The sequence below is a fragment of the Microcaecilia unicolor genome, chromosome 11 (genome assembly GCF_901765095.1).
Source record: "Microcaecilia unicolor chromosome 11, aMicUni1.1, whole genome shotgun sequence".
Taxonomy (NCBI): domain Eukaryota; kingdom Metazoa; phylum Chordata; class Amphibia; order Gymnophiona; family Siphonopidae; genus Microcaecilia; species Microcaecilia unicolor.
Window position 1 is genome coordinate 41,029,751 of NC_044041.1, and position 27,828 is coordinate 41,057,578.

Sequence of the window (27,828 nt, forward strand, 5' to 3'; positions counted from 1 at the left end):
AGTTATGTTATTCATTCCAAACATCAAATTTTTGGCTGATCATTGATACATTTTTCTCAAATAGTATCATGGATGCTCGGGAGTTTGAATGGGAGAGCCAACTTCGGTTTTACTGGGACCGCGAGCCCGATGAATTGAATGTACGGCAGTGTACTGGGACTTTTGGTTATGGTTATGAATACATGGGTCTGAATGGGCGACTAGTCATCACCCCACTCACAGACCGAATATATCTAACTCTGACACAGGTAAACAACTAGAAATGTCATACTTCTTGAAGTTTCAGTTGCAGGCAACAGTTCTACAAAGAAGATTTATTGTTTTATTATATTCCTTAATTGCTCAAGGTCAGGGCCATGCCAATGCAGTAAGCGGGGTAAGCAAGGCAGGGGGGCGCCTGCCTTCCAGGGCGTGCCGCTGCCCTGCCGTCCCTGCCTTCTGCTCACTTGCAAAATCTTTTCTTTTATCTGAAGTTGCGATTCTCCTATCTCCCCTGCCCCCGGAAGTGAAAGCAGCAACGCAGCAGTATTCACTGAGGCAGGCAGGCTCTTCAAGTTATTTGACAGAATGCAACCAGATTGCTATATATGCTTTGATTTGGGGATAACTCCTCACTCAGGGTGAGCTTCAGAGCTTGAACAGCATTCAAATTAAAGAGAACCTGAAATTTTAAAAGTGCTAAAAATAAGTTTTAAAAGTATTTGCATTAACTCTAATTGCAGAATTCAGGTGCTGGGAGTCTGTACTTGGTTGTCATATGCTCAGATTTGTTTAAATCATATGCAAATTAGTCCTTTTTGGGAGGTTCTCATTTGCATATTTATGGATAAAAAATGATGGAATGTTTACAGCCTTAATGTTAGGTCATGGCTCTGTTCAAAAGTGTGGAGTTTGATCCAAAAACAAAGGGTTTATCTAATGTTTTTCACTAAAAATGCCCATGAGTGTCTGTATGTTAATCTGCATTCAAATAGAGCTCTCTGATTGGATGATCAGCTTCTGTTAGAAATCTGCCCAGAAGGGAACAGAGTGAGACAGCAACTGACCGTCAGTTTGGCCAAGAGAGACATGCAGCTGTGAGTTCCTGTGTGTGTTGACTGAAATTATAAAAGAGTGCCTGATTATGTGGTAAATGAGAAAATATGAATGAAAAGAGGTTGGTGTAGATTGAAGTTTCTCTAGTGAGAAAAGGATCTGAATATTTCAGGATTACTTGAAGTTTATGAAGAATAGAAAAGGGTGAATTTCAGTTTGAGTGTTTAAATCCTATAAGCTATGTAAAGGCTAGGTAGATTTAAGTGATTGTAAGCAAGGAAACCGTAATATTTGATCTGAAATAAATATTTGATCTGAGATAGTTGATCAAAGATAAACGTTTGATCTGAATTATATCCTTTGGTGCAAAGGAGATTAGAAATAGAATCTTTGGAAACTAAGAGGACTTTGCTCACATTTTGAATTAGCATTCCTATTTTGAGTTGGAAATCTTTGAAGTGTTATGAAAATACATTTTGCTTTAATGAAATTGCTAAACTTTAGAGTCAGACTTATCAATGAGGGATACATATAGTGCTATTTTTTCCTGAGGTCCGGCTTACTTGCCTGCTCCCTTCTGTTCCTGCTCTGCTAGATGGAGGGGGGGGGGGGGGCGCCAACTGATAGTCTGCAGGGGGGCACCAGAGACCCTAGGCACGGCCCTGCTCAAGGTAATATGAATTTTATGTAGATTGAATTGATTTAAAATATGAATTCAATGGTGATTTCTCAGAGATGAGTTCTGTGTTTGTTAGAACTTGATTCCTACAGATCTGCACCTGACAGAATCATATCTGTTGTTTGGAAGCAATATGAAGCTTATTTTTTAGGCAAAGGCTTTTGCTTGACAGAATTTTATTGTTTATGTTCATGTGTTTGTGAATATCTGTGATCTATAAATGTTTTATGTTTTATTCTGTTTACCATTTTGATCTAGTAAGGATGGGTGGTCAAACATCAAATTTATTTATACATTTGATTAGTAGTGGTAGTGGTATGTACCTTATCTGTCTTCATAGATATTGGCAGGACAGTAAGCAAGTTGAGTTAATTACTTAAGCCGTTAATGCTATCCAACTACAGCAGCATGGGCCAGCTCTTTCTGGAGACCCAGTGTATGAAAATAATTTCATGTACATTAATTGTGGCTATCCTGAAAAACAGATTGGGTAAGTGTACCTCCAGGAGAGGGTTGGGAAACACTATTCTACATAGAAAGAGAAGAAAGTATAGGATTTAATGTCCTTTTGCAAGGAAACACTGAAGATCTGTGTCACGAAATGCCTAGCACACACCTGGGGATAGCCCTGTGGCCACCTGGAGGGTCTGTCCCCAGCACTGCTCAGGTCCGCCTATACCTGCCACTTGTGCTCTACAGTAGCACCCTCCATCCCACCGACTGGGTCCCATTTGCCTCTGGGCGAGTCTCCCACTCTGAAGTTATTCCCTGGTGATTTCTAGGTTACTGGGGCCACACTCTCAGGGGTCCCATGGTTCCTGGAACGCACTCACAGACCCAACACACAAACCACCAAGATTCTTATCTTAGTCAGTCCAGGACAACAGAGTCAATAAACTAACAAGGTTTATTGTCTCAAAATTAGAACAATGACCCATATAAAACAGATGGAAAAGTAACAGGCAATAACAGGTAACCGAATAATGATCCATATTAAAACAGTCTAAAACACTTTGTCCTGGGAAGCCCAGGAAATTAACTGCTCACAAGCCTGAATAGGGTCTCAGGACAGAGGTTTACCTCTGTGCTCCCATACTGAGACTAAAGATTGCCTCACAGCTTAGGCGAGAAAAAGCTGTCACTTCTGTAACAGCTTTACAAAAAAAAAAAAAGACAGTCACCATCTGCTGGCTAAACAAGGGAAATGCACTAGGGAACAAATATGTCATACATTCACATACGAAGTTACAGACATAAGTCCCCTGTTTCATCACAATCTAGAACTCGAAATCTCTTAAAGGATGCATCATTCAGCCTACCTTTTGGGAGAACAAAATGTCATTGCAGACAAGCTCTTCCTTACTTGAAACCTCATGGATGGCCCTTGAAAAAAGAGATGCTAGCATATTTTACTGTGGGGAGTGCCAACAACAGACGCCCTTCATGTCAGCAGACAACAAAAAGCATCCACATTTGTGCTTCAGGAGACCAAGCAACTTCACTCTAGCATTAGTCACTTTTAGCATACACCAGAGAACAGAGCTACTTTGCCTATTCCCATATTCTACTACTTAAAGTGTTTTAGAAAATAGAATAGAACAAGACTCCGTAATCCTTGTGACTCCAGCCTGGCCAAATCTGGTTTCCTCATTCATACCTTCTGTTCGTCTAGATTTATGATACATCTGTTGCAGTTTTTTACTTTGACCATTCAGGGTCAGGGCAATCCTACACTGGAACCTCTCTTCAATAGTATTTCTCAGAGATGAGTTACATAAGAATAGCCATACTAAGTCAGATCAATTGTCCATCTAATCCAGTGTCCTTTTTCCAACAGTGGCTAATCCAGGTCACAAGTCCCTAGCAGAAACCCCAATAGTAGCAACATTCCATGCTACCAATCCCAGGGCAAGCAGTGGTTTCCCCATATCTGTCTCAATAGCAGGTTATGGACTTTTCCTCCAGGAACTTGTCCAAACCTTTTTTAAACCCAGATATGCTAACCGCTGTTGCCAAATCCTCTGGCAAAGAGTTCCAGAGTTTAACTATTTGTTGAATGAAAAAATATTTCATATTTGTTTTAAGTGTTTCCATGTAACTTTATTGAGTGTCCCCTAGTCTTTGTATTTTTTTGAAAGAATAAAAAAATTGATTCACTTCTACTCGTCTACACCACTCAAAGTTTTGTAGACCTCAATCATATCTCCCCCTCAGCCATCTCTTTTCCAAGCTGAAGAGCCCTAACCTCTTTAGCCTTTCCTCATATGAGAGGAGTTCCATCCCCTTTTTCATTTTGGTCATTCTTCTTTGAACCTTTTCTAATTTTGCTATATCATTTTTGAGATACAGTGACTAGAACTGAATGCAATACCCAAGGAGAGGTTGCACCATGGAGTGATACAGAGGTACTATAGTATTCCTGGTCTTATTTACCATCCCTTTCCTAATTCATAGCATCCTGTTTGCTTTTTTGGCCGCTGCCACCCACTGGTCAGAAGATTTCTGCGTATTGTCTACAACACCTAAATCTTTTTCTTGGGCGCTGACCCCCAAGGTGGACCCTAGCATCAGGTAACTATGATTTCGATTATTCTTCCCAGTATGTGTCACTTTGCATTTGTTGCGTGCTCTAATAGTCTCTCCATCTTTTTGATAGTTCCAGGAAACATTCTGTTAGAAAATCTTACTGTAAGTGGAAACGATTCTCCATCTGATGGATGAACTCCTTTACCTGCTTGCTAACAAACATGCTTCAGTATCTAGGACTAAATTCTATAAATAGTGCTGAAAATCAGCAGCACAAAAAAAGCACTAAGCGCTATTCTGTAAATGGTGCTCAACATTAGGCACCATTTATAGAATAATTTACACCAGTGAAACAATATGTTTAAATGAAAGGTACATCCCTGAGCTGCTTTCATGAAATGCCTAGCCACCTACCTGTGGTTACCCCATGGCCACTTAGAGGGTCTATCCCAAGCACAGCTCAGGTCCACCTGCACCTGCCACTTGTGCTCTACACTAGCACCCTCCTCCCACCGACTGGGTCACAACTGCCTCTGGGCAAGTCGCCCGCTATCAAATTAACCCCAGTGATTTCTAGGTTACTGGGGCCATACTCCCAGTGGTCCCATAGTTCCTAGAAAGAACTCACAGACCCCAACACCCAAACCACCAGGATTCTTTATCAGTCCAGACAAGCAGGGTGAACAAATGATTATGTTTATTCTCATAAAAATATTGAATAGTGGACAGAAAAAGTGCAATCAGCAAACCAGTAACAAGTAACTGAAAAATGGATCAGTTAGAAAATGAACTAAACATTTGTATACTGTCTAAACTGTACCTGGGAAGATCAGGACATATAACTGCTCACAAGTTATCAAATATAACTGTTTTACAGGACCTTAGCAAAGAGATCTGTCTCTCTCTTCTTTCTGGCTAAGACTGGAGCAAAAGCCAGTACTCTCCAAAAGAAAATGAGCTCCTGAGCCAATCAGAGCCTAGAAGAAAAAAATTTCAAAAAATTGATTATTAGGGCCCAATTATTGGCAGTAATTGGCTAGTAAATTGGGCACACACCCAAATTTGCACATGCAATTTAAAGCACTATTTATAGAATTTGGGGGCTAGTCAGTGTACGATTTGCACTTTTTCTTATCTGGCCTTCACATTGTCACTAGTAGTGCATCTCAGAGCAGTTGTAGCCTACTTCTCTCAGGTGAACAGAAACCCAGTGGTGCTTTGCTTTTTGATGGTTGTTCAGGAAAGTCTTATGGAACACAAAACCAATGCTGAAGAACTTACTATGATTTTGGCTTAAATTTCTGAAGCCTTCTTTTGAACCTATGAAGTTAGCAGATATCATGGAAAGTTTTCTTCTTGATAACAGTAATATCATCCAGAAGAGTGAGCTGGAAACACTCATCTCTTATTTCCCGTATCTACAATTTTTTCTAGAATAGGGTGGTTTTTTGAACCCACCCAAAATTTTTGTCAAAAGGAGCCTTGGCTTTTCACTTTAATCAATCCATTGTATTTCCCACAACCTTATGCCTGCAAGAGTGAACAGGTTCTGCACACACTGGGTTGTAAGAAAGTTCTACCTTATTACATAAAAATAAAACTGTTATTCCTCAGCGACCCTCCAGACCGGTCAAGACGCGTGGGTTATGTCCTCCTACCAGCAGAGGGAGACTGAGAAAACACTAAGCTTTTGAAGCCTGTATATATAACCTGTGCAGAACCTCCACTAGCCAGTATTTTCTCAGTCTCAGCAGAGGTAGCAGTTGACAGCCTGTGCAGTCTCCAATAATCTGGTGAGGTAGTTGTCATTGGGTCGTAGGATTTTTTTCCTTCCAAACTTTATTCTGTTGCAGTACCCTGTACGTGTGTGTGTAAAAAAAAAAAAAAAAAAAAAAAAAAAAAGTGCTTTGGGGCCCTGGGTCTGGTGGGGCCCAGTTTTTCCCCCTGGGGTGTTACACCTATGTTTGGGTCCCTCCCCCTGTGCTGCTCTCTATTTCTGTTTGCTTGGCAGCTTTGTGCCTCGGCTGCTTTCTCAGTATTGTAGCCTTGAGTGCCTTACAATTTCCAGATGCCAGAGTTAGAGTACGATGCCTTTAAGGTCAGTTATTCTATGTCATTTTGCTTGCCAGCTTTGTGCCTCGGCTGCTTTCTCAGTATTGTAGCCTTGAGTGCCTTACAATTTCCAGATGCCAGAATTAGAGTACTGTGCCTTTAAGGTCAGTTATTCTATTTCGTTTTGCTTGGCAGCTTTGTGCCTCGGCTGCTTTCTCAGTATTGTAGCCTTGAGTGCCTTACAATTTCCAGCTGCCAGAGTTGGAGTACTGTGCCTTTAAGGGCATTTATTTCTTTATTTTCAGCGGACCGAACGGGGGTTTTGATTCCTTGCTGGAACGAGAGAGCAGCGCTTTCTCCAGTGCTTTTGCAGTGTGAGTGAGTTTTTGGTTTGGCGCGTTTGCGGAACAGCTTTTCCCTTCCCTCGTGGTTTATGGCGGCCCAGCTCCTCCGATGTCGCTCGTGGCGAGGGGTAGAGGCGCCGGGCGCTCAGTGTAGCTTTGCGGTGCACCTATAAAAGTGGCTGCGGCACCCCCCGACTTGACCGCGGAGGGATCGATGGTGTCGGGAGTCTCCGGGTCAGCGGGAGCATAGGCAGGGCCGCTGTCAGCGGGAACAGTTTCGGCGGGAACAGCCGCCATCTTGAGTCTGACGCGGCCCGTGGAGCCGGCTGGTTTTTGGCCTGCGGCCTCCGTTTTTGGCACAAAAGGGCCTAATGACGGTCCAGGAATGGTGGGCTTTCCTCCAGATTTTGTCTGGACGCGGTATCAGGCCTGGAGAATGGGACCCCCCCCTCCCCCCCCCCAATTGGAAGAGGGGGCTATTTCCGTCTTGGCTGAGAGACCACGGTTAGAGTGGTCAGAGGACAGGCAATGTTTTTCTCCTGTAGCTGCAGAAGCTGCGCTTAGTGATCTGGGGGAGTCAGATGGAATTGACGGCTCTCAGGAGCAGGATTGTTGGATTCCTGGAGAGGATCCTTCAGTAGTGCGGATTTTCCATAGAGATGAGCTGTCAGAACTCATAGATCAGGTGTCGTCCACCCTTCAGTTTGGTCCTGAGGTGGCTTTGGGGAAACTGTCCAGGATCCGTTGGTGAAGGGCATTCAGCGTCAGGCGTGATCCTTCCCTATGAACAAGGATCTCCGGGAGATGATTTGTCAGGAATGGGATTTGCCGTGTAAGGTGGCAAAGGCAATGGCGAGGCTTTATCCCCTCCCTCAGGACGATAGGGATTCCTTTAAGGCTCCCACGGTAGATGCAGTAGTGACGGCAGTAATTATAGCTACGGCTATCCCGGTTGATGGAGGAACGGCCCTCCGTGATCCTCAGGATAGGAAGTTGGGATCTTTTCTCAAGCGTAGTTTTGTTTTGTCGGCTCTAGCCCTGCAGGCCTCGGTTTGTGGGGGTCTGGTAGCTCGGGCATGTTTTCGTTGGGCCGAGAAGCTCCTGGATGATTCGGTAGATGTTGGTTCTTCTGGGGGTCAGGAGTTAGCCGACTTGGACATGGGTTCATCCTTTTTGTCTGAGGCTTTTATGATTTGTTGCCTACTTCAGACAAAAAATATGGCTATGGTTGTGGGTCTCTGCCACTTAAGGGAGCTATGCTCTTTGGAGAAGATTTGGACAAGTTAGTGTAAGGTCTTAGTGATACCAAGGTTCTATGGCTTCCAGATTTTCGGTTCAAGGCAGGGGCCAGAACTAGTTCCTCTCGGGGACGGTTTAGGGAGGCTCAGCGGTATAGGCCGGGCAGATCGAGTGGGACCTACCCCTAGCTGTCTGTTTGTCCAATTTAGATTGTAAGCTCTGTTGAGCAGGGACTGTCTTTTCATGTTAATTTGTACAGCACTGCATAAGTCTAGTAGTGCTATAGAAATGTTTAATAGTAGTAGGACCTCTAGGGGTCGGTTTTTCCAGCGCACACAGTTCTTTCGTGAGAGTCGTCGCGGAGGGCGTGGCTTTTCCGCGGGAGGTTAGTATTCAGGCCACAATTCCCAATGAAGGTGTGCGGGCTCAGGCTCTGGTGCATGTTGGGGCTCGGCTGAGTCTGTTTTACCAGAGTTGGGCCCAAATCAGGTCAGATCAGTGGGTTCTCAAGGTGTTCGAGGCGGATGTGCGCTGGAATTCGAAAGCTGTTCTCCCGAAGTGTTTCTGGAATCCCTCTGTCGGTCTTGGAGCAAGAGGGCAGCAGTGAGGGACACTCTGCGGTGGCTGCTCGCGTTGGGAGCCGTGGTTCCTGTTCCTTCAGATCAGCAACGCTCAGGGTGCTATTTGATCTATTTTGTGGTCCACAAGAAAGAGGACACTTTTCGTCCCATTTTAGATCTCAAAAGGGTCAATGCGGTACTCAAGGTGCCCTCTTTCCGGATGGAGACGTTGCGGTCGGTCACTGGTGCGGTCAGGAAAGGAGAGTTTCTCACTTCCCTGGATTTGACGGAAGCTTATCTTCACTTTCCTTTGTGCAGCCTTTTGGTTCCAAGTTACAGGGTCCGATTCGTCGGTTCCTTGCAGAGAAGGCGCCGACGGCCCGTACTTATCGTCAGGTCCTGGGCCTGATGGCGGCGACCATAGAGGTAGTTCCGTGGGCCAGGGCGCACATGCGTCAGGTACAGTCAGCTCTGCTCAGTCGTTGGTCCCCTCTGTCGCAGGACTTGGAAATGTGTTGTCCGCTGTCGGTGGCCCCTCGTCTCAGTCTCCGCTGGTGGCTCAGTCCGCGCAATTTGGGAAAGGAATGCCGTTGGAGTCCCCACAGGGGCTGGTAATGGTCACGGATGCCAGTCTGCAAGGTTGGGGGGCACATTGTCTCAGTCAGGTAGCTCAAGGCCGGTGGTCTCGGGCAGAAGCAGAGTGGTCCATCAACCGGCTGGAAACTCGGGCCATTCGGGTGGCGCTCCAGGCCTTGACGTCGGTGGTTCGCCACAAGGCAGTCCGAGTGCTCTGTGACAATGCCATGGCAGTAGCATATGTCAACCGTCAAGGGGGGAACAAAGAGCCTTGGCGGCGCAGTTGAACTCATCTTCAGGCTCTCTTGGCAGCGCATGTGGCCGGGGTAGGTCACATAGATGCAGATTATCTCAGCAGGCACACTCTAGATCCCAGAGAGTGGTCTTTTCTTCGGTCAGTGTTCCAGTGAGTTGTGTCGGTCTGGGGACTTTCGGTGATCTTAGGGCAACGGCTCGCTATGCGCAAGTTCAGAGATTTTTTTTTTTTTCAGTCGCTGAAGAGACCCTTGAGAGGAGGAAATCGACACTCTTCTGTTGCCTTGGCTTCGGGAGTGACTGTATGTGTTTCTTCTGTGGCTGTTAGTCGGTCGAGTAATATAGCGCATCGAACATCACTCCGGTCGGGTGATTCTGGTAGCTTCGGATTGGCAGCGTTGACCATGGTATGGAGACCTGGTGCGGTTGGCAGGGGCGGCGGCCCTGCCTTTGTTGGGATCAGTTCTGTGTCAAGGCCCGATAATCATGCCGGATCCGGCTCGGTTTTCGCTTATGGCTTGGCTCTTGAGCGGCACAAGTTGAAGAAGAAGGGGCTTTCGTCCAGTGGCTTTGCTACGATGTTGAGTTGCCGTAGACGATCCACTTCCTTGGCGTATGTCCGGGTTTGGAGAATCTTTGAGCACTGGTGTGAAGACCATCGAGTTCGGCCGTTTCACTCTTCGGTGGCGGAAGTTTTGGAATTTTTGCACGATGGTGTTGATAGAGGTCTGGCCTTGTCTACACTGAAGGTTCAGGTGGCAGCTTTGTCATGTTTTCGTGGGAAGCTTCAGTGAAAGTCCTTCGCGTCTGTGCCTGAGGTAGTGTGTTTTTTGAAGGGTGTTAAGTTGCTGCGTCCGCCTCAGTGACGGATGGTGCCTCCGTGGGATTTGAAGCTAGTTTTGGATGCTTTGATCAGGCCTCCGTTTGTGCCTCTGGTATCGGCATCTTGTAAGGATTTATCTTTAAAGGCGGTCTTGTTGGTGGCGATTACTTCAGCACGGAGTGTTTCAGAGCTTCAGGCTTTGTCTTTTAGGGAACCATTTTTGTCCTTTCTGAGGGAAAGGTTTCGTTGCGGACGGTGCTTTCCTTTTTTGCCCAAGGTGGTTTCCGAGTTCCATGTTAATCAGGTCATCTCTCTGCCAGTGTTGGGTGATATGGCTGGAGATTCGGAGCAGCGTGGTATTGCCAAGCTGGATGTCAGGAGAGTTTTGAGTTGTTATCTCTCTGGAACTCAGGACTTCAGAGCCTCTGACCGTTTGTTCGTTCTTCATGGTGGCCCAAAGAAGGGTGCAGCGGCTCCTAAGGTGACCATAGCACGGTGGTTGAAGGAGGCGGTTGCATCTGCTTACTTGGTGAAGGGTCCTGTGGTGCCTAGGGGCTGGTCTGCTCATTCCACTAGGGGAATGGCAGCCTCGTGGGCAGAGAATAGTATGATTTCTCTGTTAGATATTTGTCGGGCTGCGGTTTGGTTTTCGTTGCATTCCTTTGTGAAGCATTATAGGATTCCTGTGCATGCAAAGGACGAGGTGCGCTTTGGGGCAGCAGTTTTGACCTCTGGCCTTAGTAGGTCCCTCCCATAAGTTAGTTACTGCTCTGGTACGTCCCACGCGTCTTGACCGGTCTGGAGGGGTCGCTGAGGAAGGTGAAATTAGATCTTACCTGCTAATTTCTTTCCTCTAGACCCTCCAGACCGGACAAGAGCCCCGCCCTGTCTGTATTGGAGGCCAGGAGGTGTGTTTGTTGGATAATTCTTGGCTGCTGTAAATTGTTGTTTCTCTAATTGCAGACTGTTTATTTCTGTTTTTGTGATAGGAGTCCCGGGACAGGTGGGGCTCTTCTTGATAGTCCACCTGTAGAAGCCCAACTGTTTTATCAAAGGCAAAGGAACATGTTTCCGTAAGAGCAAGCGGAAGATGTTTCTTGTTTTTGCAGTTTACTGTGACCACGTACAGGGTTGCTAGTTGTTGTTAGTGTTTTTTGTTTCTCTGCTTTGTCAGGGGTATACTGGCTAGTGGAGGTTCTGCACAGGTTATATATACAGGCTTCAAAAGCTTAGTGTTTTCTCAGTCTCCCTCTGCTGGTAGGAGGACATAACCCACGCGTCTTGACCGGTCTGGAGGGTCTAGAGGAAAGAAAATTAGCAGGTAAGATCTAATTTCACCTTTTAGCAGTCCACGTTTGACTTTGACAAGTTGTTGCAGCAACACCATATCTGTCTTTATTGTACTGGCCAGCCAACTGCATATACATAGTAAATGACGGCAGCTAAAGACCTGAACGGTCCATCCAGTCTAACCAACCTGATAAACTCATTTTACATGGTATGTAATACTTTATATGTATACCCGAGTTTGATTTGTCCTGCACCAGTTTTACTCTCCAAATACCGGTGTCGCCACCCAATCTCTGCTAAGATTCCATAGATCCATTCCTTCTAAACAGGATTCCTTTGTGTTTATTCTTTGCGATTCAATGAAAGCACATCAGTCAGAGCCATAGTTACCACAGTTGTATATCTTTGTTTACTTCCAAGAGATGAAATACATAGAGCTTCAACATAATTGTCCATTTATACCTTCACATCTCCTACCTTCTAGAAACATTGAGGAATTTCATTTGGACAAGCAGTTTTACAAAGCCTATTTAATTGAATGTCAGCTTTCCCAAAAGGACTTGTATTGGATTGCCTTACAAGAGCCATTGCCAAACACAATTAGAAAAAGCCTCAGGTATAGAGTTCCCCAATCATGTGACTGATTCATGCTGCTTATTGATAGAGAAAGTGAAGTTGTTTACCTCTAATGGGGGGGGGGGGGGGTCTATAGACTCTTAAGCTGTGTAATAGACTGAGGGAATTTGGCAGTGGCTGCATAGGAACTCTCACACATACTTGGAAAAAACTTTTTTTTTTTGCTCTGTAGTAATAATTTATCCTTCTTGTCTATAGAGAATCTTCTTCTATTGCTTTGAAGAGCATCCCAAATTTTGCCTATTGTGTTTTGGCTAATTAACAACTAAATGAAAATCATAAAGGCTTTAGTATTTATTGACATATTAGGACCTTTACACAATAACACAGTAAGTGATAGCAGATAAGACCTGCATAGTCCATCCAGGCTGCCCAAAAAGCACCCACCACTCTGTACTGATTACAGTCATTCTTGCTTAAACACTGGTTGGCAATTTGCTATCATGCCAACTACACAGAGGCAGTTTACATCTTTACATTTTTTTTTAGTCTATGTATGTTGAAGCGCTGGCTGTACTTAAATGTTTTTTTGCATACATGTTTCATCTAGCCCTTAGTGAGTTGCATCAGGTCTAATTATACATGTTTCTATTGGCAATAGGCACTCTCTATGTATTTGGGTGGAGCTCCTGCTGGCCCTGCAGGTACCGGTAAAACAGAAACCACCAAAGATCTGGCAAAGGCCTTGGGTTTGTTATGTGTAGTAACAAACTGTGGAGAAGGCATGGATTATAAGGTAAGAGTTCTAGGCTTATACTCTTCAGTGTCGTATGAGAAGAAGAGCTGGATAAAGAAATAACAAAGAATGAAAAGTCCTCTTCATTTGTGTCTTTTCAGCTGTTATCTATTTGTTGTCCTCCAGCCTCAAATTATTGTGCTGTGATGTATGACATTTGATGCATTTTTAGCTATTTATATAGTATGCAAACTATACCTTAGGATAGTTTTGCTAGAATTATTAGGGTCAATATTCAGCATGGTTTAAGTGAGAAGGAGACACTCTTTCCCACTTAAACCATGCTGAATAGGCTATCCCTGGATTTTTAGCGGTACTTAACTGCACTGTCCTGCTGAAAATCTGGTGTGAGTGCTGTGGTGTTGTCCAGTTAGTGCCAAGGCAGTCCAGGATGGAGCTGGAAGATTTGTGGGTACTGGTGATAATTGATGCCAGCTGTCACATAAGAACATAAGAATAGCCATTCTGGGTCAGACCAGTGGTCCATCTAGCCCAGTATCCTGTTTCCAACAGTGGCCAATTTGTCTTCTTCAATGTTATCCTCGTTATGTGGAGTACAAATGGCATAGATCCCACATCCCATCAGCCCTTGACTTATTTCGCTCCACTCTATGTGATTTTCACTCAGCAGTTCAGGCAACTACATGTAAGTACTTTTCGAAGTGACTCCAGGTCACTATCAATCGTCCACAGTATGCGCATCTCATTCTGTCAGAATTAGCTCCAACTGACATGATCTCCCCCTCTTATGACCCTTACGTCTCCCACTTGAAGCTCTGGCTCTTTCTTGGAATGCAAAAATTGATGCCCTTTGTGAATCCCTGCTGTCCCCACCTCCTAAAATGATCCCAGCCTCCTCTGTCTCTGCCCTAGACATTTCATCTCTCTTGGTCTCCTTTGGGTCAGTATGGTCTTCTTTTAATATTCCATCTGCCATGGCTGTGCCTCGTACAATGAGGGCACTTAATACCTCCGCCTCTTCTCTGGATCCTTGGCCCGCCCATTTAGTGAGCCATATTTTTCCCCTACTATCTCCCCTAATCCTCCCTCTACTGCAGTCTAGTCTTGTTTCAGTTGCATTCCCTTCAGCTTGGAAGCATGCCTTGGCTCGTACATTGCTTTAAAAACCCTGTCTGGATCCTTCTCTCCCTGCCATTTTCTGCCCTGTGTCCAACTTGCCATTCTTCTAGAAAATTCTCAAAAAATTAGTTCTTTTTCAGCTTGAAGATTTCCTAGAAAATACAAACATTCTATACCCCTATCAATCTGGTTTCCATTGCCAAACACAGCACCAAAATTTTACTTCTCTCTTTTCACAATACTATTCGTATAGCTCTAGATCAGCACCACTCCATCATTATTGTTTCTCTCAATCTTTCTTCCGCATTCGATATGGTTGACCATCACTTACTTCTTTCCTATTTGCACTCACTTGGCCCTCAAAGCACAGTGTTATCCTGGTTCACAAGTTATCTCTCTGACCTTTCCTTCCACATTTTTCATGAATCTTCCTTTTCTCCCGCCTACTCCGTAACTTCTAGTGTGCCCCAAGGCTCCATTTTGGCCCCCTCACTCTTTACCATCTTTCTCCTCCTCACTCTTATACAAGGTTGCGTACCTTTTTATTAAGCTGATGATGTCCAAATTCTGTGCATGGTTACTGATTATTCCTCAGGTCTTTCCACCATTAATAACTGCCTCTGACACATCTCCTCTTGGCTTAGGGGTAACGGCTTGTTTCTGAATTCCTCGAAGTGTGAGTCCATTGTCTTTCTTAATCCGGGTGCTCTGTTCCCTTCTCCTCCCAACACTGAGAATCATCCTCTTCCATTTTCTGACACTGCCAAAGTGCTCTGGGTTATCTTTGACCAGAAACTCACCTTTAAGTCCCAAATTGACTCGGTCATCCATTCCTCCTTCTTTGCCTTTCACCATGTTCACTCCTCCCCTTCTTAGACTCCCCCCTTATTTGTGCTCTTCTGTCTGTAGTCATCTCTTGGATTCATTAGTGTAATTCATTTTATTCTGGTCTCCCCTTCTACCTACTCAAGCATCTTAAACTCATTCAGTCAACTGTAGTTAAGCATCTCCATTTAGCTCGCAGATTTGATCACATTACATCTCTTCTCCGTTCTGAGCACTGGTTCCTCATCCCTGCATGTATAAAGTTTAAGATCATCTTGTTTTCAAATCTCATCTCCCTTCTGCTCCTGCCTATATCCATTTGGTCCTCCTTCCTTATGTCCCCACTCGTTCCCTTCGCTCCACCAGTGCGAGCCTCCTGGTTATCCCTTCCCTCGTTTCATTTCGATTGACCATTTTCCCATGAATCCTTCTTCAGCTTCGTTGGTCCCTCTGTTTGGAATGCACTGCCATCTCATCTCTGCCTGGAAACGTTGTTTGCTAAATTCAACATCATGCTCAAAACGCTTTTATTCTCTGAGGCTTTCAGCTGACTTGTCCCTACCCCCCCACTTCTTTCCTTTTGTGTCTCTGCCCCCCTTTATTTTTACTGTTTATAAAATGTGCAGTAGCCATGCTTGGACCCCATGCAATATAACAAGAACTTGGAAATAAATAAATAAATACCCAGCACTGATGTCAGGCTTACCGGTCTGTAATTTCCCGGATCACCCCTGGAACACTTTTTAAAAATCCAATCTTCAGATACTATGGACAATTTTATTGACAGGTTACAGATCAGAAATTTCATGTTTGAGTTCTTTCAGTACCTTTGGATGCATGCCATCCGGTCCAGGTGATTTACTACTTTTTAATTTGTTGATTTGGCTTAGTACGTCTTCCTAACTGTCTTTGCCTGGTTAGTTATTTGAGTGGCACTGAATATCATCTGGCACCCACATAACATCTGGGTCTGTCATAGACTTGGATATTCAACGCTGGTGCCTGGACGTGGCCTGGCATTGAATCTCCAGGTCTAATTCAGCCCATGACTGTCAGCGGCGTTAAAACACTGACTGCCATGAGCTGAATATCACCCAGATTGTTTTTATCTGTAAAATAGAAACATGACTTTATACCATATTTTTATAGGAGTATTTAAAAATGTACATAATATATAATTTTATATATACATTTAATTTCTCTTTTCTTGGCTTTTAGGCTGTTGGTAAAATTTTATCTGGCCTTGCCCAGTGTGGAGCTTGGGGCTGTTTTGATGAATTTAATCGAATAGATGCTTCTGTACTTTCTGTAATTTCATCTCAGATACAGACTATCCGAAATGCCCTGATGCATCAGTTACAACGATTTCAGGTAGGGACATCAGGAAAACAACAGAAGGTACCTGATCCTGTATGTTCTTTAATTGTTTGAACTTGAGATCCTTTTGGGCACAGGAATGCAAACGATCTTACATAGATTATTGATTCAAGCTTCCCCTTAACTATAAGATTATGATCTGGAGGTCAGTAACTTTAACTTTTCTATTAGCAAATGAATAAGTAAAGCTTTTTGACCTTTATATGGTGTTATTTTTCCAAATGGATGAAAATGATTGTATAGCTAACACCAACCTTTCTTTGTACACCTGCTGCCACATTCTATATACATCGTTCAAAGTTGGGTGAGTAACTTTGAGCACAGATCACAGATCCACACATAAAATAGTTGTCACAAAATGCCTAGCCACTTGCCTAGGGTTACCCCGTGGCCAATTAGATGGTCTGTCCCCAGCACAGATCAGGTTTGTTTGCACCTGCCGCTTGTGCTCTATGCTAGCACCCTCCTCCTGACTGGGTCTCAACCACCTCTGGGCAAGTTTCCTACTCTCTAGTTATCCCCAGTGATTTCTAGGTTACTGGAGGCTACACTCCCAGTGCTCCCATAGTTCCCAGAAAGCACTCACAGACCTAACACACAAACCGCCAGGATTCTTATCATTTCAGACAGGCAGAGACAATAAACTGAAAATTGTTTATTGTCTTAAAAATGTTGAATGAACAAGAAAAGTGCAATCAGCAAACAATAACAGGTAACTGAAATATGGATCAATTTTAAAACTATCTAAACATTTGTTTACTTTCTACAAAGTACCTGGGGAGATCAGGAAATATGCTGCTCACAGATTATCAAATATAACTGATCACAGGGTTTCAGCAAAGAGATTTTTCTCTCTCTTCCCCCTGGCTGAAACTGGGACAAAAGCCAGTACACTCCAAATGAAATTTAGCTCCTGGGCCAATCAGAGCCTAGAACAACAAGTTTGAAAGTATACTGCAGACTGCCTTTCCAAAAGGCATAAATAAAGAAAACAGCCTTGGTTCTGCAGCAGCTTGATAACGAAAACATATACCACCTGCTGGCTAAAGTAGAGAAATACACTTCAGGAAATACCCAATACACTTTACAGGCTTAAAACACACTGTTCTGTCACACTAGTTAATTAGGCGATAATTATCAACTATTGGTTTTAACAAGCACTTAATTGGCAGTAATTCAGAGTTACATGCAGATCTGCTCTATGCCCTATTTTGCACACCTAAATTTTATCATGCGCAATTTAAAGGGGATATGACCATGGAAGGGTTATGGGCAGGCCAGGAGCATTCCCCAAAATTAGGCACAATGTTATAGAATACTGTGATGTTATAGAATACTGGCATTTGCACACCTAACTGCCATCAGTTGGGTGCAAGCATTTACACCAGCCTTTGTGTGTAACTTTGGGCGCTATTTATTGAATTTCCCACCTGGCGGGGACCAGTCCATGTTACTTGTAAATATAAAGAAATAGCAGCCACAAAGAAGGAGGATCTTAGTGACATCTTATAAAATGTGAGATAACATAGAAAAATGTTGTACAATTATCAATAAGTCATAATATTATCTAATTTACTGGGACTATTAAAATCTCAGTGTATCAAAGGAATCTGCAACCCAAAGCTATGAAGCTTGTCTATTGTTCTTTGTTTCACTGTTATGTCGTATACATTCAATAAAGAGATTGAACTTTAAAAAAGAGAGATGTTTGCAGGTGAGCAGGGACTGACTGCGTTTCTGTTACTTACATCAAGCACAGGTTTGATGTATCCCAGAAAAAATGGCAGAATAAGAACATAAACATTGCCATAGAGGGAAAGATAGAAGGTCCATCAAGCACAGTATCCTGTTTCCAACAGTGGCCAATCCAGGTCACAAGTACCTGGCAAGATCCCAGAACAGTAAAATAGATTTTATGCTAGAAATAAGCAGCAGATTTTCCCAAGTCCATCTTAATAGTGGCTTATGGACTTTTTTGTTAGGAAATTATCCAAAGTTTTTTAAAACCCTGCTAAGCTAACTGCTGTAATTCTTTGTTTAGTTTGAAGGACAGGAGATTACTTTGGATGGACGGATGGGAATCTTTATTACAATGAATCCTGGTTATGCTGGCCGTACTGAACTACCCGAGTCTGTCAAGGCATTATTTAGGCCTGTGGTCGTTATTGTCCCAGATCTTCAGCAAATCTGTGAAATTATGCTCTTTTCTGAAGGCTTTCTTTTGGCAAAGGTAACAGAATCTTTTTGATAACCAGCTGTTTGTTACCTTCCTAGTAATTTTTCTTTCTCCTTGCTTTTAGATTGTAATCCTTCCCTTTCCCTCTCACCCTCTTGTGTTTGTTGATTCTCTGTTGTCTCATGTCTTCTGGTTTTATCATAAATTTTATGTTCCTAAAAAAATAAATTTTTTATAATGGTAGATGATAAAAAAGTGTTCAGTCCAGAGAGGAACAGCAGGTCAAGCTAGGCAGCCTCTGAAAAAAAATCTTTTTTTTTTAAACTAAAGATTAGCGCATACTATCTCCAGCAGGGCCCATTGGAATAAAATAACTTGTGCTAATCATTAGTAAAAGACCCTCTAAGGCCCATGGAAAGAAGATTATTTATCACTCTGTTCTGAACTTCAAATGTTTATGCTTTTTGTTTTGTTTGTTTCTTTATAAACTTAATTTCAAGAATTTAGCAAGATTAGTTCATTGAAATTGTTTGAACTGTCTGATAGATATAAACCTACACAATCTCAAGAAGAGTCTGGTCATCTAATGGTTTGTGGATTCAACTCCCAGCTTAGGTTCTTCTGCATTGCAGGTCAGCTAGGGCTGGGGCTGCTGAGGAGGCAACATTTTAAATCCCCGGGAGCAGTGGCATAGTCATGGGGGGGGGGGGGGAGTAGGGGGTCCAGGGTCCACCCACTTTTGGGCTCAGGCCCCCTCCAAAACTACAGCACCCATTCAATGGCTGGTGGGATGCTGAAGTCCTATCATCCAAAAAGGTCACTGTCCAACCCACCCCCTCCCCCTCGTGTTGCTGCAAGAAAGAGGAAGTTGACGGTGTGCTTCTTGCCGCCAGTGCCCAGACTCCTCACAATGCTCAGTTCTTGTGTAAATTGAGCATGCACAAGGCGTCCCAGTGAAAGCAGCTGTAGACATGCCACCGATTTCCTCTGTCCTGCAGCAACACAAGAAGGAGGGGGTCCAGCAACAAATATCTTTGTCTGGTGCAGTTTGGCATCCCCACCAGCAAAGATATTGTTAACTTGGGGCAGTGGCGTTCCTAGGGGGGGCTGACACCCGGGGTGGATCGCCGATGTGTCCCCCCCCCGGATCCAGTGCGGACCCCCCCCCCGGCAAAAGGACACCCCCCCGCGTAAGAACCCCCCCGGGTGCACGCCGCTGGGGGGGGGGGGTGCTGCGCGCACCTGTCCTTCGTTCGTTCCATGTTCCCTCTGCGCCGGAACAGGAAGTAACCTGTTCCGGGGCAGAGGGAGCATGAAACGAACGAAGGACAGGTGCGCGCGGCACCCCCCCCCAATGGCATGCACCGGGGGGCGGACCGCACCCCCCCCCTAGGAACGCCACTGACTTGGGGGGGAGGGAGGAAGGAAATGTGTTGCCTCCCCTCTAAAAAATGGACAGCTGAGTACACCCCTGCCTGTGAGGGGGAGAAGGGGAAAAAGGTGTCATAATCATTATGCATTGATGACAACTGGTGGACAGATTTAAGGCCTCTGATTACAACCAATAGTGAAGCTACAATGACTGGACTAATTGGGAGAAAATATAAAATGAGGGAAAATTCTCATATGGCTACAAAGGAAAATGTATGATGCTAGATCAAAACCCTGAGCCCAGTGAAGTTCATAATAGCAGCTGGATGAAATTGCCAGGTTAAAAAGAATCTGCTTTTGAATATTACTTAATGTTGTGCAGATGAATGGAATTTGTAGGGCTGACTGTCAGTTCTGTTATTATTATTAACATTTGTATAGCGCTACCAGACGCACGCAGCGCTGAACACCTGACACAGAGAGACAGTCCCTGCTCGATAGAGCTTACAATCTAAAAACACAGACAGACAAGACAATTAAGGGCGAGGAAAGTACTGAGTGAGAAGGAACAAGGATAGATAATCACAGTTTGTAGTTTATTAAAATTGACTTTACCGCTGAAACGGAACTCAGAACAAAGCGGTTTACAAATCTAAAATAAAGTCAGAAAGGAGCACCATAAATCAAAAAGAAAAGAGTACAAACACACCAAAGTATTAGTTAAGTAAAATACAGTAGGCAGTGCCGTAGCGAGGGCTAATGGCACCCAGGGCGGGTCGCCGCTGCGCACCCCCCCGGGTGCAGCACGGCACGACCCCCCCTCTGTGGCGCACCCCCCCCAGAGCGCAACCCCCCCTGGAGTGCATTCTTACCTGCGGGAGGGCCGATCCGCCCCGAGTGCACGTCACTTGGAGCTGCGTCGGCCCCGCTGGTTCCCTGCTTTCTCTGCCCCGGAACAGGAAGTAACCTATTCCGGGGCAGAGGGAGCAGGGAACCAGTGGGGCTGGCACCCCCCGAGCGCGTGCACTTGGGGCGGACCGCCCCTCTCGCCCCCCCTTCCTACGCCACTGACAGTAGGACAGAAGTTCAAAAGATAAAATGAACTCAATGGGTTAATGTCAGCTGTGAATGAAATTCTTTATAGCAGGGCCGGCATTTGGGGGGGGGGGGGCAGGGGGAGCAAACAGGGCAGCTGCCCTGGGACTCATAGCTCTACGAAGCCCCACAGTCCACGCATCTGTTCCCCTTCTCCCCACCACAGTTTGTCTCCTTATCCCTTCCCCTCATCTTCCCGATCTTTAAAAATCAATTTCCTTTCTCAGAGGCCCCAGTGTGTCAGCTATCTTCACAAGCTGTCTACAGCTGCCTCAAAGCTTTTCCTCTGCCGTGATCCACCCCCTTCTGATGCAATTTCCTGGATCTCAGCAGAGGGAAATTTTCAGGGCAGCTGCAGGCAGCCTGTGAGGATGGCTGCCCTGTCAGGGCCCATCTGAAAAGGGAAATAAATTTTAAAGAAGTCTGGACAGGTGAGGGGAAGGGAGGGAGATGGACCGTTGAAGGGAGAAGAATAAGAGATGCCCGGACTGCGTGTTAGCAATGGCAGGTGGGGAGATGGGGGGGGGGGGGGAGAGGAAGGAGGAGAGGGGTTCAGGAGCCCCCTCAATTTCTGCCCTGGGTCAGCATGTCTAAAACTGGCCCTGCTTTATGGAACTGAGATGCTGAGGCTTGTTAGAGCACAGGGGAAGTTTTGCCACAGAGTCACTTTCTAACAAATGCCTCTTGTAACTTTATAGTATCTTTCTGCACACTTATTTAACCTGCTTTTTCAGAAACTTGCCAAAAAGATGACAGTGCTGTATAAGCTTGCAAAGGAACAACTTTCCAAACAATATCATTATGATTTTGGACTTCGAGCCCTAAAATCTGTGCTGGTTATGGCTGGAGAGCTGAAAAGAGGGTCACCTGACCTCAGTGAGGTAATGCTTTATGTACAGCTTTCCAAATCTGGTGGGCAAAACTGAATATAAGGAAAAACAAACCTCAGGGCTGAAGTTTACATTAATTAGCTTGGTGAAGAAGACGGGCTGGGTTTACTGTGGTTTTTTTTTTTTTCCCCATTCTGGAGGTAATTCTGTAAGGAGCTGTCTAGTTTTCTGTCACAGGAAGACACACAAATGGTAGTATTCTTGTCATATATGCAAGTAAGTGACCCCCCCCTTATGGAATACTGTCTAGTGGAAAAGTACACCCCATGATTTGATGGCTTGTACATTGCTTGTGGCTGTGTCTGTGGATGGAGCACATGGGTACGCACATAAATGATAGAATTCTGTCATTTACAAGGTGTACATGTTAAATCTAGGTGCAGGTATTTATACCATCTATAGGTCTGGTATAAGTGATTGCATCTTTTCTTTAGAGAATAGGCTTAAAATAAGCACCATGACCAGTGCTTATAGTGCCAATAGAAATCTGTGTCGATGTGGAAAAAAGGTTATTTTTATTTCACATGGGCCTGATTTGTTAATAGGGTTGGCTCAAGGTCTTACGAGTCCAGGCCGTCGGCCATCCTAAACACTCATTTTTCAGGGGGTGAGGGAAGGTCATAGGTTTGGAAAGGGGGAGGGATCTACTTATTATTATGGTCTGCCACACTCGGCAATGACGACGCTACACACACTGTAGGGTTGCTGTAGCAAACATTTTATTTTGCAGCTGAGTTGTGATATTTGAGTCTCAGATGTTCTTGCTGGAGACCTCATGTGTTTGTATGAGTGTCTTTGAAGATGGAGGGCAGGGGATGATGTACATTAAGATTGGGATCATAGTTTTGGCTCTTCGACCTTTGGGAATGATTGTATGTTTCTCATGATGCTGTATTCTTCTTTCATTCGGTGCCTGATGTTTGATGGTATTACTTCTTTCTGTGTTCCTGAATAAAAACCATTATGGCTAATGAAATAATTGCTGTTAAATGAACATAGATGTGTATATATTTTTTTAAACACATAAGCCAACTAAAATACACCTTGATTGTAACCTGAAGTTTGTATTCAGGGAAGAGGTTACCAGCTGTATTATTATTATTATTTTTTTTTAATCTAGGATGTAGTGTTGATGAGGGCGCTGAGAGATATGAATTTACCTAAGTTTGTATTTGAAGATGTTCCTCTTTTCCTTGGTTTGATTTCTGACTTGTTTCCTGGACTGGATTGCCCCCGTGTTCGCTATCCTAAATTTAATGATGCTGTGGAAGAAGCATTGAAGGACGGCAATTATATTGTGTTACCAGTGCAGGTAAAAGAAACCACGGAGAACTTAGAAATATATTTATATTGTTCACAGCTGCCCAAATCACATATATTGAACCTATAAAATGCTGTGGTAGTTTTGTGACCCAGTAATTCTTGGCCTTCACGCACTCAGGCAGCCTCAAATCTTCTTGAGCACTTTAAAAGTGAGTGTTCATTTGGTAGATATCCTCTTTTGGACATCAAATCTTCTTGTGGCATTTCTTTGATCCTTTTAAACACCACAAGACCTTTCAGTCATATTTTATGTTTAATCTGTTTATTAAACTTGGACGTCAAAGAGATACAAATATACAATACACCAACCATACAGCAACTATGAATGAATATCAACTTTCCAAGTACATTTATAGAAAGAAAGAAAAAAACCTTAAAAAAACTCTCCCTCCCAATGAACATATAGTTGCATCTTGAGCTTCCAGTAATGCCACATTAGTAAAACTCCAAGACTTGTAATAGCACAACAACAAACACACATTAAGGGAGGGATTCATCAAGATGCAGTAAAAGTCCACCTTTTTACTGCACCTTAATTTCCCGATGCTCCCAGATGGTAAAATAACTCCAACAAAAAGCTTGAGCCTTAATGTGACTTGCAATGTATCACTGCAAGTCGCGTTAGGGTATTTGCATAGTAATGAGATGCAAAACATGCATTTGCATATTTTGCATCTCAATACTAATTAACCAGCGGCAACTTTATATCGCCGCAGTATTTTTAGAAAAGAGGCGAAAGGGCTGTTTAGGTTGCATTAAGCACCAATTAATATGACTTAAAGCCCTAATGGCACTTGATGAATCCCCCTTAATGTCTACCAAGAAGTAAAGGCTATTACAACAAAATAAATATGAACAACATAAGGAGCTGTGTTCTTATACTCCCAAGTCAACTGGGCCACTGGCTCAAAAGGAAAAGGAAGAAAGGTAGGAAGAGAAGAAAACAAAAAAGCTTGTAATATTAGAGTGATGGCAGCAAGGGGGGGGGGCCCTACTCCAAACCAAATGAAGAGGTCTAGAAAGAATTAAGAATAAGACTATGGGCTTTATGAGCAGTGAATGAATATACACTCCCCAAACAGACAGAAAAAAAATGTTCCTTTTAATTGTAAGTTTAGCTTGCTTTTGTTCCCACAGCATAAATACGTGAAAATGGGTGTGCCATGCCCAGAAGGAGGGTACATCTCCACTGGCCCACACTCCAAGTATGAGTTTTTTCCCTATTGTTCCTGCCTTTTGAAATAAAAAGTGGTGTCCATAGTTCAGGAATCTAAGGGGCCCTTTTACAGAGCTTGCCGCTTGCTGTTCCGGGACTTCCGCTGGCCCAGTGTGGCCGCCAGCGCTTGTCCTGCCCCAAGCGTGCGCCATTTCTGGGGAATAAAGAACCCCCCCATAAATGGCTTGCGCTGCAGTAACCTGGTGGTAATTGGGCATCGTTTCAAGCTGCCCACTTACTGCCAGATTAGCGCAGGAGCCCTTACCACCACCCCTCAGTGGGTGGCAGTAAGGGCGCCCTGTCGCATGGCCATGCGGTAAGAGTTCTCTTACCCACTGCGGTAAAAATGGTCCCCGCTGCTAGTGCATGGCCCTTTTTCCCGCAGCTTGGTAAAAGACCCTTAACTGCCTTATATTTATCTAAAAGCAACAACCCTGTTGGCGATAGGGGATGGATTGACCCAACAGTTTTTCTATATAACATAGTATGTCTTGGCAAAAATTTTTATCTTTGGGCAGTTAAAAAAAGGTGTGGAAAAAAGAATTAGTTCCCTGTTTACATTTAAAACATATAGGAGTCTCTATCTTTCCTGATTTGTAAACTTGTTCTTGAGTGAAATAGGGCCTATGAAGACCCCGAAATTGTCATTCTCTTAATTCAGCTCTTACTGAAATTTCTGGAATTCTTTTAGGGCCTCTTTTACAAAACTACACTAGTGATTCTTGTGCGGTAAATGAGAGGAAGCCCATTCAATTCCTATGGGCTTCCTCTCATTTTCTGTGCGAGAATTGCTAGCATAACTTTGCAAAAGAGCTCAATAGGTAATTTTCGCAAATCTATAGCCTCCAAGGTGAGTCTTAAATTCTTTCAGTCATATTTGAGGGTGTAATTTATATTTTTTTTGCCAAACTTGACAAAGACCTTTTGGATGGGGATGAATTTTGTCTACAGTTAATGGAATCTTCAAAACAGCTTTTAAGAAATTATGAAGCTGTAATCATTTGTTTCATAAACACAGATAAATTTGAACTACATTTGTTTTGCAGGTAGATAAAGTAGTTCAGATGTATGAGACCATGTTGACGCGTCATACTACAATGGTAGTTGGACCCACTGGAGGTGGCAAGTCAGTTGTCATTAATAGCTTGTGCCAGGCACAGACTCGGTGAGTATAAGAGAAATGGAAGTATACGGTGCAGTAGGTAGACCAGTGAACTCATAACCTAGGGGAGTTCTTGAGATCTCAGTTCTGGTCCTGCTCTCTGACTCCATATGTGACTTTCAGTCTGTTTGCTCAGTTGTATTGAGATACCGTATTTTTCGGACTATAAGACGCACTTTTTTCCCCCCAAATTTGGGAGGAAAATGGGGGGGTGTGTCTTATAGTCCGAAGGTAGAGTTTAGCAGGCCACCCGCCCTCCCTCCGTGCTCGGGATCGCCCTCCCTAGGGTTACCTCCCCTCCCCCCGGCCCTGTCACGACCTCTCCCCTTACTCACGCGATCATCCCTGGTGGTCTAGTGACGTCGGGGCAGGAAAGAGCCCCCTCTTTCCTGCCCAGCGCGCTGCTCTCCATCCTCCTGTATGCTGCCTGTGATGACGGTCTCGGCGAGATTCAAAATGGCCGCCGAGACTTCAATTCTGTTATAGCATTGTTCCCTATCCCTTTGGCTTCTGCTGCATAGAGCACATACCAAAACTTGTAGCCAAATTTCCACTCTGGAGCAGATTGTATTGTTTCAGAAGTATAAGAAATTCATATATGCAAATGTTCGGTCACTAGCTCCATTGCAGTGGTGTGCTTGCAAAGGAGAGTTGTGTGTATGCCTTTCCCAACATGCTGCAGTGAAAAGATCTTTAACCGTCTTTTAAAAGATTTGGTGCTCTTGATAGATCTAATATAGGCTGGTAGTGTGTTCCATAATTTTAGTCCCGCAATGTAGAGTATAGAAGATCTATATAATACTAATGGATTAGCGTTGAGGAAGACTACAGTTTAAATTACATTTTCAGCATCTTGAAGACTGTTGTCATATTTACACTTGATGCTTTTCTGAGCTAGGTCAGAAGAATTCAGTTATGGCAGCCGTTCTTGATATATCTGCTGCTTTTGATTCCATTCTGCACCCAGTCTTGCTAATGCATTGATTCCATTCTGTACTCAATCACACTAAACCCTCCCCACTCTCCAATCCAGTTCCCAGCCGTACCTCCTTGGTATCTAAGGGGATCAGGAGCAATGCCCACTATTTCCTGCTCCTGGGTTACTGGAATTCAAAATAGCCACTGCAACTCCTGTTGGTAATCTTGCAGCATTAATGCAGCGTTTATCACAAATTGTATATTCTTCTTACAACTTTGTAATTATTTATATTGTTACTATGTAAGCCGCATTGAGCCTGGCATGTGTGGGAAAGCGCGGGGTATAAATGTAATAATAATAATAATCTTATAGTAAGATCTAATTTTCATGTGTTATTTTCATTATTTTCATCACTGAACACTTTTCCTAATCAACCTCTTTCTTTTAATGTTTTTTTCAGACTTGGGTTGACTACAAAACTGTACACCCTAAATCCAAAAGCCATGAGTGTAATTGAGCTGTATGGTATACTAGATCCAACTACACGAGACTGGACTGATGGGATTTTATCAAACATCTTCAGGGAGATCAATAAACCTACTGACAAAAAAGAGAGACGGTAAACATCATAAAACGTAACAGTGTCAACCTTTAGAACTTTTGGGTCGCAGTTGCTTTAGTTTGAAACATGGATGAGGTGAGCAGGAAAGGAGAGCTTGGTCCATGCAGTCTGCTCATTTGTGTCTGCCTACTCGGTCTGTGCTCTCCTCCAGCCCTTAGTGTCTGTCCCATGCAAAACCTAAATTTCGCCACTATCTTGACTCCTGTATCCTCCACTAGAAGCCTGTTGCAATTGTTCACTACCCCCTCAATGAAATAATGTAGTCTTATGTTTTCATATGCCTTTTGCATTTCCTTTCCTTTTTAGGATGACCCCTTTTCCTGGAGCTTTTCATTTACTTTATTGAAGCCTGTTAGATATGTGAATGTCTTCCCTTTGTTTTCTTCCTTTTAGATAAGATAGCTTTAATTCCATGCATCTCAACTATGTATGGCTTATAGCTCAGGCCATGCACCATTTTGGTGCTCTGTTTTGAATTACCTCTACTTTGTCAATGTATTCAGATTGTTATAGCAACCCAAAGATACACCCCGGAAAGTGTAGGTGAATGAGTACTAATTGATACCCATGTATTATGGACTAAATTCTATATATTGCGCCTCAAAAATCAGCGCAGAAAAATCCCGGCTCAGCTATATTCTATAAACCCCGCGTAAAGTTAGATTCAGGTTATAGAATAGCATTATGCCCAGGATCCGTGACTACATTTAGGCGCAGCCATTTACATCAATGGAAGTGTGGTGCAAATGCTTAGTGCGGATCCCACCTTATTCTATAATTACGCGCATAACTGAAAGGGACGCCCACGATCCACTCATGACCCTCCCATTTCTATGCCTCCCTTTTAGACTCACGCATAAAATTTAGGCACATATCCCACACCTACATTTACGCAAGTACATTTTAATTAATTCTAGTTACTGCCAGTGGTGCTATTTAGCTCATTATTCAGTTAAATTGCATGTGCAAATTGGGTGCAAATTTGTGCTTGCAATTTTTAGTGCTTTTTATAGAATTCAGG

General features: G+C 43.8%; 1 protein-coding gene across 1 annotated transcript in view; it reads left to right on the forward strand.

The window, feature by feature from the left end:
* Positions 1–27,828, forward strand: part of DNAH10 (dynein axonemal heavy chain 10) — a 327,414-nt gene that overhangs the window by 147,047 nt on the left and 152,539 nt on the right. The window contains exons 32-39 of the mRNA XM_030218355.1: positions 65–248; positions 12,617–12,751; positions 15,875–16,027; positions 18,075–18,263; positions 21,410–21,556; positions 22,686–22,877; positions 25,151–25,269; positions 26,646–26,804. Coding sequence (XP_030074215.1) covers positions 65–248; positions 12,617–12,751; positions 15,875–16,027; positions 18,075–18,263; positions 21,410–21,556; positions 22,686–22,877; positions 25,151–25,269; positions 26,646–26,804 — 1,278 coding nt within the window. The remainder of the gene's footprint in view (positions 1–64; positions 249–12,616; positions 12,752–15,874; positions 16,028–18,074; positions 18,264–21,409; positions 21,557–22,685; positions 22,878–25,150; positions 25,270–26,645; positions 26,805–27,828) is intronic.